General features: G+C 40.8%; 1 protein-coding gene across 6 annotated transcripts in view; it reads right to left on the reverse strand.

The window, feature by feature from the left end:
* LOC104063581 (contactin-4) overlaps positions 1–16,488 on the reverse strand; it is a 334,408-nt gene that overhangs the window by 79,101 nt on the left and 238,819 nt on the right. For all 6 annotated transcript variants that reach the window (XM_054076800.1, XM_054076804.1, XM_054076799.1 and 3 more), the window contains one exon: positions 6,504–6,707. In XM_054076800.1, coding sequence (XP_053932775.1) covers positions 6,504–6,707 — 204 coding nt within the window. The remainder of the gene's footprint in view (positions 1–6,503; positions 6,708–16,488) is intronic.

Raw genomic sequence — 16,488 nt, forward strand, 5'->3', positions numbered from 1 at the left:
AACCTCTTTATAAAATTGTGTTTAAAAATTTTGCACATAAAAAGCCATTATATTAATGATAAACGGCTACATTTCTAGTCACTGTACTGGCTTAAAACCAGCACATATAATTTCACCAATAGTGATTATCAGTTAATTGATGATTGCAGTTTAAATCTTAACTGCGCGGTGCTTTCTGGACATCGGCCAAGCACGGAGCAGGCGAAGAGTCCATGGGCTGGGAGGAGGGAGCAGTGCTGCTGCAGAAAAATGCCACCAACACGCACAAATACAGAAATGAAATAACATGACTAATGCAGAAATGAGACAGAACGTCTTCACAGACATTCAGGCAAGGCTGCTAAGGGTGGCCTTTGACTGCAGTGCTGCTTTCTGTCCCTCTGCTTTGCAATGAAGCTGCAAGAAAAGCCTTTTTTTCTTTACTTCTCCACAGTTAAGAGTTTTAAAGCGGAAAGCGTTCTGCATGAGGAAGTCCCCTTTTCTTGCTGACCTGTATACTACCTGTTCTGGTGCAATAGCAGGTTAGATCATTCTCATCCATTTACTGCAAATAAGCATTGCTTCTACAGTATATAAAAAGTAGTTGTTGTACAACATCAGTCATCAAAATTAAATGTTTATTAATGATATGAGTAATTCCCGCCATAGTCATGTCCTGGCCAGCATGTATAGCGGGAAACCTATGAGCCTGCGTCAGCACTCTCATGTTTACGTAGTATACGAACAAGAATTATGGAGCACACTACTCATTGGCCCTTTGCACACTAACACTGCAGTGAGGAGCTGGGAGTATCTGTTACAGTTAGTGTCATGGAAAATCCTCTCTTCTCCTGACTTTGACTGGCAGTCTTCCCTAAATTTCTCTAGACCCCATGCTAAACTTTTGCTGGGTGAGCTTCAGCTAAGCCAAGAACAGCTACCGCCCGGTGGTGTCCAAGGGCAATGTTAGGTGTGAACATCTCGGAACAGTAGCACTGTTCTGGTGATACTACAACTTACTGAGATCTTTTCCAGAAGAGTGTTTCCACATTCTGCAATGAAGATCTAAAATTTCGCAAAGGAAGAGCTTTTGAGGTTATGCACCCCATGAAAACCTGACTAGACTCAGGTGATCGTCTCACTTTGGAACGTGCTTTCAGATTGGAGACTTACCTGTAGAAGTTATGTTCTCCATCACCCTCCTCGAGATGGCTGAAGAGGTTCTTGGTGCCTGTGCCATCAGCCACCCTGCCCTTGCCCCATCCCAAGTGCATGAGCAGAGGGGATGTGGCTCCTCAAGAACCCACTCCACAGGATCCACCAGCAGCCAGAGGATGGGAGATGACACAGTGGCCAAATAACAAGAGAGAAAGGGAGTTGACCTGAGAAGTTGCCTGTCCACTGACAGATCAGCTAACAAACCAGACCTCAACCAGCAAAAAAATCCATAAGAATGGTTCCTTCTTCTGCATGTCCTCCACTGCTTAAACAGAAATTAGGTCCCTAAGGCAAAGTAGGCTGTAAAGTGTAGTGTGACACTAACGGGCCATTTAGGAAATTAAGGCAGAATGTATTATTAATATGTTATTCACCTGACAGAGAACGTGACAGGAATAGGAGGGAGGAAAAATGGCCTTTTTTTGCCTTCTTTTCACTAATTCCTTCTATAATTTCCATTTCTTTGTCTTGAGATGGGACTGGAGAGCTCTAATCATAGGGATAAAACCCCAGACCGGGATGGAAGGGCAACTGGGGGTCACAGGACAACATCTCCAGCCACTGTTACCCACAGCCCTGCAGCTCTGGCTCTTACAAGCACACGGACAGCTGTTTTACAAGTGTTGTTGCGAACTCCAACCACTTAAAAATCAGGACTCATACCTGGAAAAATCACAAGGCTCACACTGCAATTATAACCTGCACACACACACACACAGGTTATGCTGCAAGTTCTGCTTTCTCCACTTTATAGGAGAAACACCAGTACAGTTAAGCTATCTGTATCCCAAACCTAAGGCTATTTCCAGGCAGACAGTCCCTATTTTTCCTGCTCTTCCTGCGTTATTTAATATCTGACTTAGCCACACATTTAAGAGGAGTCCATATTTTTCATCCAATTTCAAGGCTTAAAAAAACTTGCTTTTGGATTAAAGTCCCAGGAATTCAGAAGCAAGCTAATTTGTCTGAGGGGATGATATGCATTTCCTGACAACACCTGTGAAATGTTAGAGTTTAATTGGCCCATACAGCTGCCAGTGATGGTAATTTTATTTCAGGACTATTTCAGTTCTTTCTTACTATGACGGTTTCAATTCTGATGTAAAAAATCTGAAGTGCATTTTAAAGAGAGGAAGTAAAGTACTGCAAAAGCGGTGGCTGTAAACACCTGGGTGCTCCTAACAGGCTGTAGCTGATGCGTTTGCTGCAGGGTTGGGGTGCCCTAGAAGGTCACAAAGGTGCCGTGGCGGCAGTGGAAATGGCACCCTGGGTACCTGCTGCCCTTTCAGGGGACACCGTGCAGAAACCATGACTTCGACAGGGACAGGAGAGCCACACAATGGAGACTGTTTATTAAATAGAGAAGACAGTGTTGCGGGTTTATTCCCTTTTCTCCATCTCTTCCAGTCCATATCCTGTGGTGAGCTGCCAGACAGCTTGTTTAGTAAACAGCCATTCAAATTTAAACCGCTTTTCTGTCTGAACTGCAGTAAGTGCTACAAAAGCCTTAATTCAGGCTTTAGGATCATTATCAGTCTTTGGTGCCATACATATTTAGTTATTTCTTTTATTTCCTAGCACAAAAATAGCTTAGAGACTCCTTTCTCCATAACTGGTGCTAACTGGTATGGGTCAGGACTAACTCCTGTCCCTGCAGAACCCAAGCCAAATGCCAACCTCAGTACCTTGAGAAAACAGGAAAATCAAAATATCTTTCATTTTTTTCCTTTTATATGCCAGCACTTATGTTCTGGGAAAGCTGCTTGTCATTCCTGAAGACCTGTGCTGGAATATGTGTGAACATTTTAGGAGGACAGGTCCCACACTGGACATGTGCAGGTTTGGGGACTGCGGCACTTACATAATACTGTAATTTCACGAACCTGCACTGCAAGCATCCTTGCTGCCACAAATACAGAGAGCTACATGTCAGTATTATATAGGGGGCAATTGCATGCATTTGTGGGAAGGAATTAAGAAACATAGAGGAAAAACATCCTTTTCTTGGCGCTCACTGTACTTCGTAAACTGTATTTATCATTGTCAGATAACCTCTGTCCATAGAAGTACAGATCTTGAGGTCTCAGTGACTGCGACAGCTGCCTCAACAGGGTTTGTTCCCACCACCACCCTGTAATCCTCTATGATATCTATCTCTCCAAGCAGAAAAAGCTGTCTGGGGATAACTAATAGGATGAGGCACCTTCTGCTTCCACAGCACAGCGAAAGGGAAGGAACCCGAGTTCAGTCAACAAGAGCACAAACCACCAGCTACAAAAAACTGCTGCAAACAACATCAGGAGATCTGTAACTCCAGAGCCTCACAGCTGAAAACAAGCCAAACAGAATAACAAAAGGCACAGGTGGGAAAGCAATCTGCCTATGGGATCTGATTTCATCCCCTACACCCATATCTTTTCCTTTTACAGATTACAGCTCAACAGCCTGGCATTATAAAGCAAGCGGAAAAGCTGTTTCTCCAGGATGATTACATTCAAGTAAAATAACCATGACAAAGACGGCAGGTATTTGATGTAAAAACCCTAAAAGATTCACGACAGAGTCTAGAAAAATTAGTGCCATAAAATGAAGAAGAAATGCGAACAGACACCTCATGTTTCTCACGGGTGAGATTTCAGCCCAGCATGTGCCATCCTGCACACGCAGCTCTGCAGTGTCGAGCCACTCTGGGGAACGAGGGCTGCTCATCAGTTCGATAAGCAGGTTGAACACTGGCTACAATAAGAATACCCACCACATGATTTGTACATCTATCTGTTAAAACAATTGAAATTCTTGATATTGAACATCATAGGGTCAGCTGAACCATGAGCATCTAAACTCTGTTTTCTTCCTGCAGCTCCAGAATTGGGAAATTTTAAAGTTTTTGAGTGAGAGATTATCATCAGCACAAAAGGACAAAGTCTTCTCTTTTTCTTTCATTAGCTCAGTGTCAAATAATTAAAAAAAACCCAAAAACAAACAGGTACTATTGTTAGTTCAACATCACCAGTATTCCTTTTGGATAGTATCTCACTCCACCACCTGTTTCTTTCAAAGTAATGGAGCTATGTATAAACTACAGGGACACATAATTAATTCTGCATGGCAGCAAAAAAAGTGTTTTTCAGTTTAAAAATAACTTTGATCTTTGAGAAAAACAGAAATTTCATAAGGAGAGTGTTGTAAAGCACCTGAACTTATCTGGAATTCACAAAAGGTACATCAATACAAAGCCAACCAGGCAATAACTTTGAAACATTAGCAAAAGGCGGTTTTATGAAGGATGGAGTAGGGCTGGGCTACCCCAGGTGGGACACAGCCCTCCAGCCCAGGGCTGAGGGTTCTAAGGGCTGCATCAACCCCTTGATAACTCGGGAGCTGCTGCGGGGATGGAAGACCCCACAACCCTTCCTTCTGAGCTGCACAAGGACCCTACAGCTGTGGCACCATGCTGCCTACCCAGGGCAGCAGCTCAGTACAATGTAAATGAATCGGGAGAGATACATTACGAATTTTTTTCCACTTACCTCACTAATTGAAGTTAAATTGAACTGAAACATTAATTGTTAATGAGAGAGCCTCCGAGCCTACTAATTTAACAATAAAGTGTTGTAAGGAAAACAACATGTCATATATATTAAGATATACTGGACATGTCAGATATGAATACAAAAGCTAAACAGGACGACTCTGCCATTGGAAATACAAAGTGCCTCACACTTTACTCAATTGTGTTGTTCACGCTTCTGAAGCAACTTCCATAATCTCTCTTTTCAAGTGTGCTAGTGTATTATACTTGGATTTTATAGGTTTATTTTATGTGCACTGAAAAACAGAGACCTGCTGATTTTTAAAATAAAGCTTGCCTATAATACTAGTGGAATCCTATTGAAGTACAGTCATCTTTAGCTCTGCAGATACAACAGCACCTTTCCTGTTTAACTCAGCAATGCATTCCCCAGCCCCTCAGAGGCTCAATTAAAGTTTCATATCTTTAATAAACAGCAGAGTGCACTTCAAAGGAATCGAAGAATATTCCTGTGAATTACCTCAGGAAGGCAATTGGTCCCTGTAAATAAAGCGGAGTGCGTGGAGGAGAGATGCACGAGGGTAAAGCCCTTGGCAAGGCACTTTACAATCAGGCTGCCTAGCAATCATCCTGGCATCAGCTCCGTCTTGGAAAAAAAAGCAGACATTGAGCTTGATTGTGATAAATGGAAGCACTTTCAGCTAGGTAAGGGTTGCATAAAAGTCCTGTTAATGTAGTACTTAAAAATATTTCTTCTTCAACACTGAAAATGTTACTGTGAGACACATTTAAATATTCCTCTTTATCTTTCATACATTAGATGACTTACCCTAGACACCGAGGGACAGATTTACTGCCACTGTGTTTACAGAAATGCGGCCTCCCATGTAACAGAGAGCAAATACACAGCACTAACTTGCAAAAGCACCCGTCTTCACTCCTCCCAGCCTAACTGCCTAACTGCAGTGCTTTCTCATCACTGACAATGTTTCCAAACTCCTCACCCACAGAAATCGTGTTAATGTGAAGGGGACAGCTATGGGTGCAATTAGCCTGTATTTTACAAGCAAGGAATTTTTGTCAAATACCACTAGGTGACAATGGACCTTCTTCTAAAAGAAGTTTCTATTTATGCATTTCTATTTCTGGAACAAAAGTCCTAACTGTTATTCTATAAACAGACAAGTTTTAATTAATTTTAATTGCAAATTTAACGTGAATTTATTTTTCTTATCTACTAAAAAATGACGACAATACAAATCAATTGTATGCATAAATTTAGAAATCCTCTTTTGATTTCTTCTTGCTTTTTTATATTATTCCACAGACTGCTAAAAATAGCACCAATTCTGCTGGGAAATACAGACTGAGCTAACAGTTACCGAAACAACAAAGTGCTTTTGTTCACTTTTGGGCTGCATAAAATGAACGAAACTGTAGTATATCCAAACTCTAAAATCCATTTTATTTCCTGTCTTTGGCCAAGTGCCACCAGGTTTTTCCTTTATAATTATTGTCTGATAGTGAGAGTTGTCCCAGTGGTAGGAAGAGCAGCCTCAGCCACAGCATCATACATTTCACCACCCCCTGTGACTTTGATCCACGGCTAAAGCAGAGCTCTCCATCCTCACCGAACCTCTGCAAAGATGAAAATCTTTCCCTTTACCCCGACAAATATTTCAGGCCATTCCTGAATTCTTAAGTAACAGCCAGTCAAAGAAAACAATACCAACTCCGCAATTTCAGCCCCCAACTTCCCTTCTCCAAGTCCTACCATCGTTCCTGAGGATTAGCGGGGTGGGGGGACCCAAAACCCTGCTGTTGGTCACTGTGTTTGTCACCACACATGTGTAGTTGCCCACATCTGAAGCTTCCACCTTCGCGATGTACAAATTCCCGGTCTCCTGTGAAACGAAGCGACGATTGTCCTGGTGTACGAAGGTTGGGTACTCATTGAAGATCCATGCGTAGGTGAGCTCTGGAAGCACAAGGCACCATCAGCGTTAGTGAAAGGTTGCAAATCATCATGGGGCACCGCCTGATGCTGGGCTCCATCACAAGTCAGGGCTGGATTATTTTCTGAAATTTATTTTCTCCCAGCCCTCTTTGATTAGGGAAATTAGATATATCACAGCCCAGGAAATGATAAAAAGGCTAACATTTCATAAGTTCTCACCTTTATGGCTATCAATACAAAAGTCCAACTGTGACACTTCTGAGTCTGCACATGGACCTAATATTCCTGTTGCTCCTTCAAATTCTTCCAAACTAGAATATAATACATTTTACAAGAATCCCACCTTTTTGTCATGAACATTTCAGCCCAAGTCATGATGTTTTTCTTTCTTATTTTTTCTTTTAAAGACAGTTCAGTGGAGGATCTGCCAAATCATGGTATCACACACTGTACGCTTTATTCCTTTGGAATTTCTGAATCAGCAAAAAACTGAACACTAAAATTAAGCAGCTGTAATCTTCTATATGACTAATCGGACAGTACTTTGTATTTTGTAATTCATCTTTGGAAGTTATTTCAGCAATAAAAAAAAAAAATCAGTGGGAGAAATGTCACAAGTGGTTGCCAAGTTTGTAAGTGAGGTTAATGCAATATAACCCTATTATATTTGCCTAAGACTAATGCCTGAACACCCCAAAAACGCTTGAAGAAGTGATTACAAGACTGCTGTAGTTTTCTAAGGGAAAACTAATTATACTAAAAAGCATATTCTTAGCTAAATACTCTAATGAGTCATAACTGTAATTGACCCTAGCTACCACTAGGTACTTTGGAAAACATATTTGGCCCTCATGCTCCACTGTTTACACATGTAAGAGGCTGAATGCAGACTGTTAGGCTTTTATTTATTTATTTTTAACAACAGGATTATAGAATGCCTGCTTAGACTTTTAGGAAGATATGATAATTGTGTTTATGTGGGAATATCTAATCATCATATCTACACATGTGCATCTAATTATAAGTAACCTCATGCTGATGTCAAGAGGATACTCAGAGCAAACAAGGTACCACTTCTCAGCTGGCTTATTATTTTCTGCAAGTAGTTCAGTTTGGGTTTTTTTTTCGAGTTACTGTTAGTGAACAATTATCTCGTTGCTCCAGAAGCATCCAACAATAGACAAACAAACACCACTGCCCTGGAAACGCACAGAGGCATTTCAATTTGAGTGAATCTTTGCACGGCAGGTTCCCACCAAAGCTCCCCAAGCTCTACAATATGATAATATTTTGCATTGACTGTGCAATAGTGAATTGACTACACATTCCCCAGAAAAACACAGAACTGGGAGGGTCTTTCTAGATCCACAATCTCTTTTTCACCCTATCCTTCCCCAGAAGTTTACATAGTCCTACTTATAAATATACCCTAGGAGCAGCAAGCAGTTCTGTTCCTACTTTTCTGTTGCAAACTGGTACTACTTTAATTGCCAAGAACCCTCTAATTTCCAGGTTAAATATTTTCATTACTAGTCTACAGCTGTGTGCTTCTGGGCTAATGATGCTTTTGGCTTAAAGTGTTCTTGCCTCTTTACTGGTGAGAGCCATCAAGAGCCCTTCTGCCTTCATTTTCAGGACAGGCTTTCCAATCTTATGATCACCGTAGTAGCTTTTCCTACCCTCTGCCTCAGTTACTAGAGTTTTGAATATTTGTGTCATTTGAGCTGAGTGCTAGGTTGAAAATCCTGGGTTGCAGGAGAGCAGGAGGAAAAGTAAAGTAGTGCGATAGTAGAGGTCTGATTGAATGAAGTGAGTACTAAAATGGTGATGGATCTGGGATTCCTCCACATAGAGGAACCCAATCCCAAGGGTTCTAAAGGATACCTATTTCTAGAGCACAAAACATCAAAATTTCCTGAAAAGCCATCCTTATACTCTATTAATCTGGTCATACAAAACTGAAGAATAAAATGAAGATCTGATGTTACAGTTCTGCCTTCCTATCGCTGTCCAGAAAAATACAACTGCTCAAATTATACAGCCTTATTGCTGTATAATATTTAAAACAACTAGACAATTCTCATTCTCTTTCTCTCAAATAACGTGGGACTAATGGAATATAGAGCACAGGGAATAACACAGACTGGAGCATCTATAAGCGCATTTGCCTATGTAGCAACATGTAAATAACTACCGTATCAAACTCACTTTGATTTCCTTAGAGATCCTAGTGCAATATTTATGGCTTTTCAAACTTGACGGATTTCTTTTGATAAGGCTTCACATACTAATTGCTCTGGAAGAGACAGTCAGTTCACATCCCACAGGCAATTTGTAACAACTGTGTAAACAGACACTTAAAATACAGCCTGAGATGGCTCCTGGTGACTGCGTATGATTGAAACATTTACCTAAGTTACAGACACAGAATCTTTCAGTAAGAAGAACAAGCGGTAAGAGGCAACTCATGGTTCTCTAATTACACATTAGGGTCTACATCTTTGAGGAATTTATTACAAACTTGTCCTTTCTAATTTGGGGCCCTTTTCATGTAATTTTGCCTAACTTACGCTTTTAATTTCCCATTTAAAGCACATTCAAGTAGACCTCTCAAATACAGAATATTATCAGATTTAGACCCATATTTGCTGTTTTTAAAGACAAGCAGAAACTCCGCTAGCTGCAATCCCACTGCCAGCAGCACAGTACCCTGTTGTCCATCCATCTATGCAACATCAGACAGGAACAGTCTTGATTCAAAGCTCCACTAACAGCCTTTTATTCAAGTTGCTATTTGCAAAATTGTTTTATTAGATATGCGTGGCAGCAATACCAAAAAAAGAAGCCAGAGGCTTTTTATTCACTCCTTTTATACCTTTCAGAAACTGTACGACACCACTGGCTGCCTCCATGCGCTACAGTGAACGCTGATGCTCAGGCTACCCCTGTGTTTCAGGACCAAGTGTACAAACTACAAACTCACACTCTGTATCACATACAAATATCAATGAGTATTTATAAATAGAACCCAAGGCTTCTGCCACTATTGCATGGCTAAATATTATGGTTTAAAAAAAATTAGAGCGGCCAGCAGGTGCCATAAACCTTAGCAATTAAAAAGAAAATAAATTTTTCAAGCCACTTAAGCACAGATTTTAGATGTTTATGATACGTTTTTTCAATTTTATTATCAGAGGGCAGATAAACTCTTCTTTTTCCCCCAAGAAGTGTTCTGAGACACTTGCCAGGGCACCAAGCAGAGAAACCTGGCAGTCCAGTGATGCACTGCAGTGGTGGAGGATGGCTGTGTTTCTGGAGAAGCTGAGCTCACTGGGTGCTGCTCCAGAGCCCAGTGCCTCCACTCACTCTGGGGAAAATGAGGCTCCAAGTAGTAGAAGTTGCATCACTTTGCCTTGCTACATGTTTTTTTTCCTTTGCTCAGCACAGCATGCAGCCCTCCTGGGTGTGCTTTTCCTGATCACATTTCGATCTCATCTGTTTTCTAAAGCATCCAATAATAAACTCTATTAAAACTACGAGTCTCTCCTGTGCTGCCCTCAGAATACTCTGCTCAAGACAAAAACCGAAGCAAAAGACACTGCAGATTTTAAACTTTCTCTAAATCAGAGCAAATGGTGAAAAAATGTTACTGAAAGCTGAACAGAAATTCTGTTATGAGTAATTATTATAATTAGACCATATGGTTTGCCAAAATAGCATTCTTTGGTCTTCTATCTTGTCACACGCATACTATTTTGTCTTTGCCTTTTAGTACAAGAAACTGTTCTTGATTTATTTAATTTTTTTTCCTAAATCTCAAGTCAGGGCTGCCACTTAAAAAGGTCTCTGTAGCTATTATGGGAAAAGCTATTAAAACATCAAGATTATGGCAACCATAAAGCTGAATAGAGGAATGAAATTTTGAAATTAGCATTAACCAAAAAAATGGGGATCATTTATCATTTTTAGTAAGAACAGTGTGGTACAATACACTATTATTTTTTTATAGGTTTTACTGAAAGTACAGAGATTAATCCAATCTTTAATGATACCTATAATTTCTAGGTTAACACCTACTATGTCACTTGTGTTGGACAGGCAGGAATTGTTTTTCAGTGTGAAATAAAATATTTGCAGCATTCCTGTATATCTTGATGCACAAACGTTAGGCTTCATTACACATGGAAAGAAACAAATATAAAATGAAGAAAATTAAGAAAATCCTCCCTTTGCAACAGTCCCAAGCAACCCAAGCTATAATTGCAGCAGTACAGCATTTTGGAAGAGCAGTAAATAATTTTGAAAGATTTGGAAATGAAAGGTGAGGCTCATCCTGCTACGCTATAAACAACAACAATTTAAATCCAGATATGGTGAACTCCATGAGTTGGGTTTGCGCTTTCCTTCATCATGCAGTTCCCTAAAATTATGATTTTTCTTTTTTCCAAATGCAAGTTTTTCTTATGTATGAGAAGTGCTGAAGTTTTGCTATTTCACTCCATACCTCTGCTTCCCTTGTCATAGAAGGGGTCCTTTCAGATACAGTCAACAGCAATAGTGAAGTCACACAAAGTTTTCCTGGAGAGAAGCTATTCCCTCAACTACTGCAGTACAACCAATGGTAGTGATGGACCAGATGTAGTCCAGAGGAGGGCCAAGAAAGTGATCAGAGGGCTGGAGTACCTCTCCTATGAGGACAGGCTGAGAGTTTGGCTTCCTTAGCCCAGAGAAGACTCCAGGGAAGCCTTATAGCAGACTTTCAGTACCTAAAAAGCACCTATAATGAAGCTGGGGAGAGGCTCTTTATCAGGGTGTGCAGGGATAAGATGAGGGGGAACAGTTTTAAGCTGAAAGAGAGGAGATTTAGATTGGATGCTAGAAAAAATTTCTTTTACAGTGAGGGTGGTGAGGCACTGGAACAGGCTGCCCAGAGAAGCCATGGATGTTCCATTCCTGGAGGTGTTCAAGACCAGGTTGGATGAGGTTTTGAGTAACCTGATCGAGTGGAAGGTACCGCTGCCTGTGGCAGAGGAGCTGGAACTTCATGATTTTTAAGGTCCCACCCAACCCAACCCATGCTATTCTATGTCTCTTGGCTCTGTGTGCACCACTGTCTGTGCCTGCTGCAATCGAGGTTTCCATTACAGAAGCTGATGCACGCACGACCCAGTCCTTCACCATTCAGCATTTGCTGCGCTCCAAACTAGGAAGTGTCAAACATTCATACCTGCCATTTATTTTATGTGTTCAGCTACTACAACAACAATTTGCCATACAAAACCCCAACCATTCCCCATATCCCTGCCCATCCAGTTCAGAAAAGCTATTCACATCACAAAGTCATATCCAAAGTCTGGCCAAACATTTGCCCCGAATGGAGTGAGGGAAGAACCTGTCATCTGTAGCTTCAGTCACCTATGACGAAGCCTGGTGTAAGACCACCATAGAAGAAAACCGTGGTACAAACTCTGGCACACACAGTTAATGCCGTTAATATCACCTTTGTACATCGCAGTGACTGCACCCTGCCATGGGCTTGAATATGTAATGTCTCTCTCAACAGCAATGTTGTATAAACATTAAAAAAACATTTCTGGTGAATAATTTCTAGACTTTATTTTTTTTTTCTCTCTGATTGCTTGCATTCCTTGGTGTTCAAAATTCTCTTAAGTGGTACTAACAGTGTGTTTTGATGGTTACAGTAAATTGGGGCAATAATAAAGCATAACTGGTTATCTGATGAGTGTCCTGTGAATTCATTCTGTATTCTCATCTTGCTTACTAAATTTTGCTGACTGCTTGTAGGGGATATCCATAATTTAAAATTTCACTGAGATTTGATTAAGCAATCAGTGTCCATAGCCCCATGAATAACATAACACAAGCTGGTAAGGAGGCTTGATGCACCACAACACGAAGGCTGAGAATATGCTGGGGAAAAGGAAAGAGAATTATGAGGGAAAGATGGATCCCTGGCAAGATGTACCATGCACGTGGCTCTACCCAACCCCCCAAGACTCCTCTCCATCCATACAGTCACCTGCCGGCAACTGCACTGTTGGTTCTGTATAATTTTTCTTTCACAGTTTTAGTAAAGTTACGTGAATTATGCACTGTACATATTTTGTGGGCCTACAGACAGTTTCATTGTCCTGTTTGTACTCTGCATCATTTTTTTTTTTTATTTCTCTTCTTAAATAATTGCCGAATAGTTTAAAAGGAATCAACCTGCAAACATCTTTCAGTAAGTCTCCCCTTGACTCTGTGCTCTGCCCTCACACACAGCGGCCCAGCTACATAACACCACAGCTTCTACGCCTCAAAAGCAAGTTTTTATTAAAAGAATAATGAACCAGGTTAATCTAAATTTAATAATTGAATTTTTGGATGAACCTCCACCTATGCTAAACCTGACCACGCAGTTTCTCAGCAGCCAGCCAGTCAACTGTTTGCACACAAAGGAACGTCCTGCCCTTGCTTGATGGGACAGGAAAAAAAGTACACACATTTAATCTTTGCTAATGTTGATGAATCGGTTTGTAGAATTTAAATTAGAACATTATGAAAGTGCAACTAGTCACTGTTAGTGGCAACATGGTGACAATCAGAATAATCATAAAAATGTGAAATCACAGAGGGTAATGAATGGACATCGGGAGGTCCGATCTCCAACCTGAAGCACAGTAACTATGAGGTCTTTGAGATTTTTCAAACTTTTTCTAACAAACCTATGACAGTGTAAAACTTCCTATATGGTCTAACAGGGTGTAACACAGCAGCGGAGAAATGGGACTGTACCATAGGCTGCGTTGCTGGCATCTCCTGACCATGCACTAAGGGCAATGACAAGCGGCCCCGTTCTACTGGCAGGGGATAATTACTCTCATAAATGTAACTCTGCCTGTGTGTTTGTTAGTGCTGGTTTATGATAACAGAAAAGCTGGATACACATGCACACCGCATGCACGTTAACGAGTCAGAACTGTGTAACAATGAAGAAAACATACAAATCAGCCAAGTTCTATTTCAGAATCATCCTCATAGCAATTTGCAATGTGTGCAGGGATGTAGTTGCTTCCCAGCCTTTCTAAGTCCATGCTCTCCCAGTACATACAGCTTCATGCAAGGGTAATTAAAAAGGTGAGAGGTCTTCATTACTTGAAGTCTTATCAACAATCACCTATATCTGCTGCATCTCCATTTTTCTGTATCTCTCAAATAGTTAAATATTTGATGACTGTACACAATTGACCTGCCTTATCTCCTGTTAACAGCTTCCAGCGCCAGTCGATGGCTGGCTGTGCTGGCTGCCATGGCACCAGGAACATTAATGACTACTGCTCCGAGCCATTGGGGATTCTGACAAAATTTTAACTTGATGTTCCCTCAGGGAAAAAAAATCAACAGCAGTCTTTATCTATAACTGAATGGAACATGTTATGAGATGGAGAGGCCTGTGCTGTTGCATTTACCACAGCTAAATACACAAACCTATTTAAAAAATGTCTGATGGACAGCACATGCTCTCCTGCACTCCCATCGATCTAGCATGCAGGCTGGCAGGTTTGGGAAGAAACTATATGGTTGGTTTTTTTCTGAAAAACTTCATAAACTGTCATATAGAGCTGTCTTTTATTGGATTACACAACCCAACCTGTATTTGTCAAAAGGGCTTATGATACCTTAGAGGAATCAGGTTTGGTGTTTACTGAAACTGGTGAACCTTGCCCAGGATTAGGTTTGATGCCACTTAGTTTTGTGCACCTCTGGTTTACATTTAAATTTTTTGAGTCAGGCTTAATCCAGACAGTGATGCATCTGCTCTTGGACTCTGTGGAAACGGCCAGTTCTCCAAGCCAAGCCCCTTCCCAATGGAGATGCAACCTTGAATTGCATCAACAAACAATGGTGCTCTGGACACGCGAAAAGATGAGTTGCTGGGCCTGCCAAGATATTGGTCTACTGAAGGAGGAAATTATGAACTGGAAGTTTATTTCCATTAGGGAATGGCAAATTACGAGATGGGAAATACTGGAGTGAAAAACCACCACCCCCAACATAAAGGAGTACCCACGTGTAGTCGTGGCATCTGATTCATGGTGAAATAAAGATTGCAGGAAAACCTTACTGAGCATGCAATGTAACATGCCATATAACTACATCAAGTCAACCTTAAAAAAGAGTAACAGTAAAAGCACTCCCAAGTGGGTAAATAGCTATATATTTGCTAAAACATTTACCCCTACTAATCACACAACATCATACTTCTAGAAGCAAGGAGATGCATGCTTGGTCTCCTGTGAGACCGATTCAAGCCTAGATATTTCATAGTTTTTCCTCACTGAGCAATGTGTAGATCTGTATGATGCTTTCTCTGTTTCTAAGTTGATTTCAATGAGGAAATTACAGTAAAAAAAAAAAAAAAAAAAAAGAATAGCTTGATATGGTCCACAGAGTGGCATCAGCATCCTTCCAAAGAAACACTCATCTTCACCTGTCAGCCAGAGATGAAGTATGTCTGTGCCAGATACCATCAGCGGCAAATTGAAAGGAGAGAGAGGAGAGATCGGCCACAATTGAAGATAAAGGGAGCTGGGCTGAAGCTACTAATTACTTATGGTCAAACATCATATGAGAATAAATATGCTGTAAACTAGGCACATGCATAAATGATTTTTTTAATTCTGCATTGTATTCTTGTTCTGCAAGATTCAATTATTGCTGATATGTTCCAGGCTTATTCTACATAAAGTGCTACACATATCACCTTAAAAGAATGACTCAGAGATTTAATCCGTCAGTTTGTTTTCTGTTTAAAGTCAGAGAGAGTTAGTCTAAAAATCTTTTTTGTGCACTTGCTTCAGTAAAGGTAAAGGTCCCTGGGCTTGTTTTAAAGCATATTTCAATGTGACCTAGCTAATCCTTTAACACCAGCTTTCACTACCTTTGATCAGCCTCTTACTGTAGCTATAAGAGATTAGATCAAACCTTTAAAAACCTGAAGTTGGTTGCAGAGAATTTTCTCACTGCAGTGAATTATTACTATGATCAATTCCAAGGTTTAACTATCTGGCCAAGCAGCGTGGGTGGTATGTCCTTTAGGGAGGACTTCTGCACAGGCAGGCACTGCCACACGATACTGTGGCAGTTGCCTGTAGCACAAAGGAAAACAAAATTCTGTTCACATATTTGACAGATAAAATGTTTTGATATATACCGTCTGAAAACACCGTCATGGTTGCACATTTAGACACATGTATCAGATAACAGAAAATACCCAAAACAATACCTTCATTTATTTTCCAACAACAAAATATCACCCCCATAGCAAGTAGTGCTCACACAGCTAGGATGTTTGATTCATGCAAAGCAGTATATGCATTCAGGGATCCGGAAATGCAAATTTGATTGCAAAAGTGGAGATACATCAATGCTGTGTTTGTATCAACAGCACGCTTTCTGCTACGACCACATCAAGGGAGCTGAAAGCAGACCAGCCTCCCTGATTGCTTCTGAGAGCTTTATCTGAAGCATCTAAGGCTGAGTTTGGAGGGTAAGGGTTGTTGCAACACAGTCAGCAGAGCCTGGGAGCTAGACTCAGAGCTGCAATTTATTTTATAAAAAGATCACAAGATGTTACAACTTTCGATAAGTGCCTATTGACTGAATTCTGTCAGATGATGGCTTTCACTCATCTTTAGGCAGCCCCTGCCAGGTCTACCCCCTTTCAATATCATTTTAATCTTCATTTAGTCACAATTGCAACTGAACAGGGGAATAAACCACATGACTAGATCACAGA

The sequence above is a fragment of the Cuculus canorus genome, chromosome 11 (genome assembly GCF_017976375.1).
Source record: "Cuculus canorus isolate bCucCan1 chromosome 11, bCucCan1.pri, whole genome shotgun sequence".
NCBI lineage: Eukaryota > Metazoa > Chordata > Aves > Cuculiformes > Cuculidae > Cuculus > Cuculus canorus.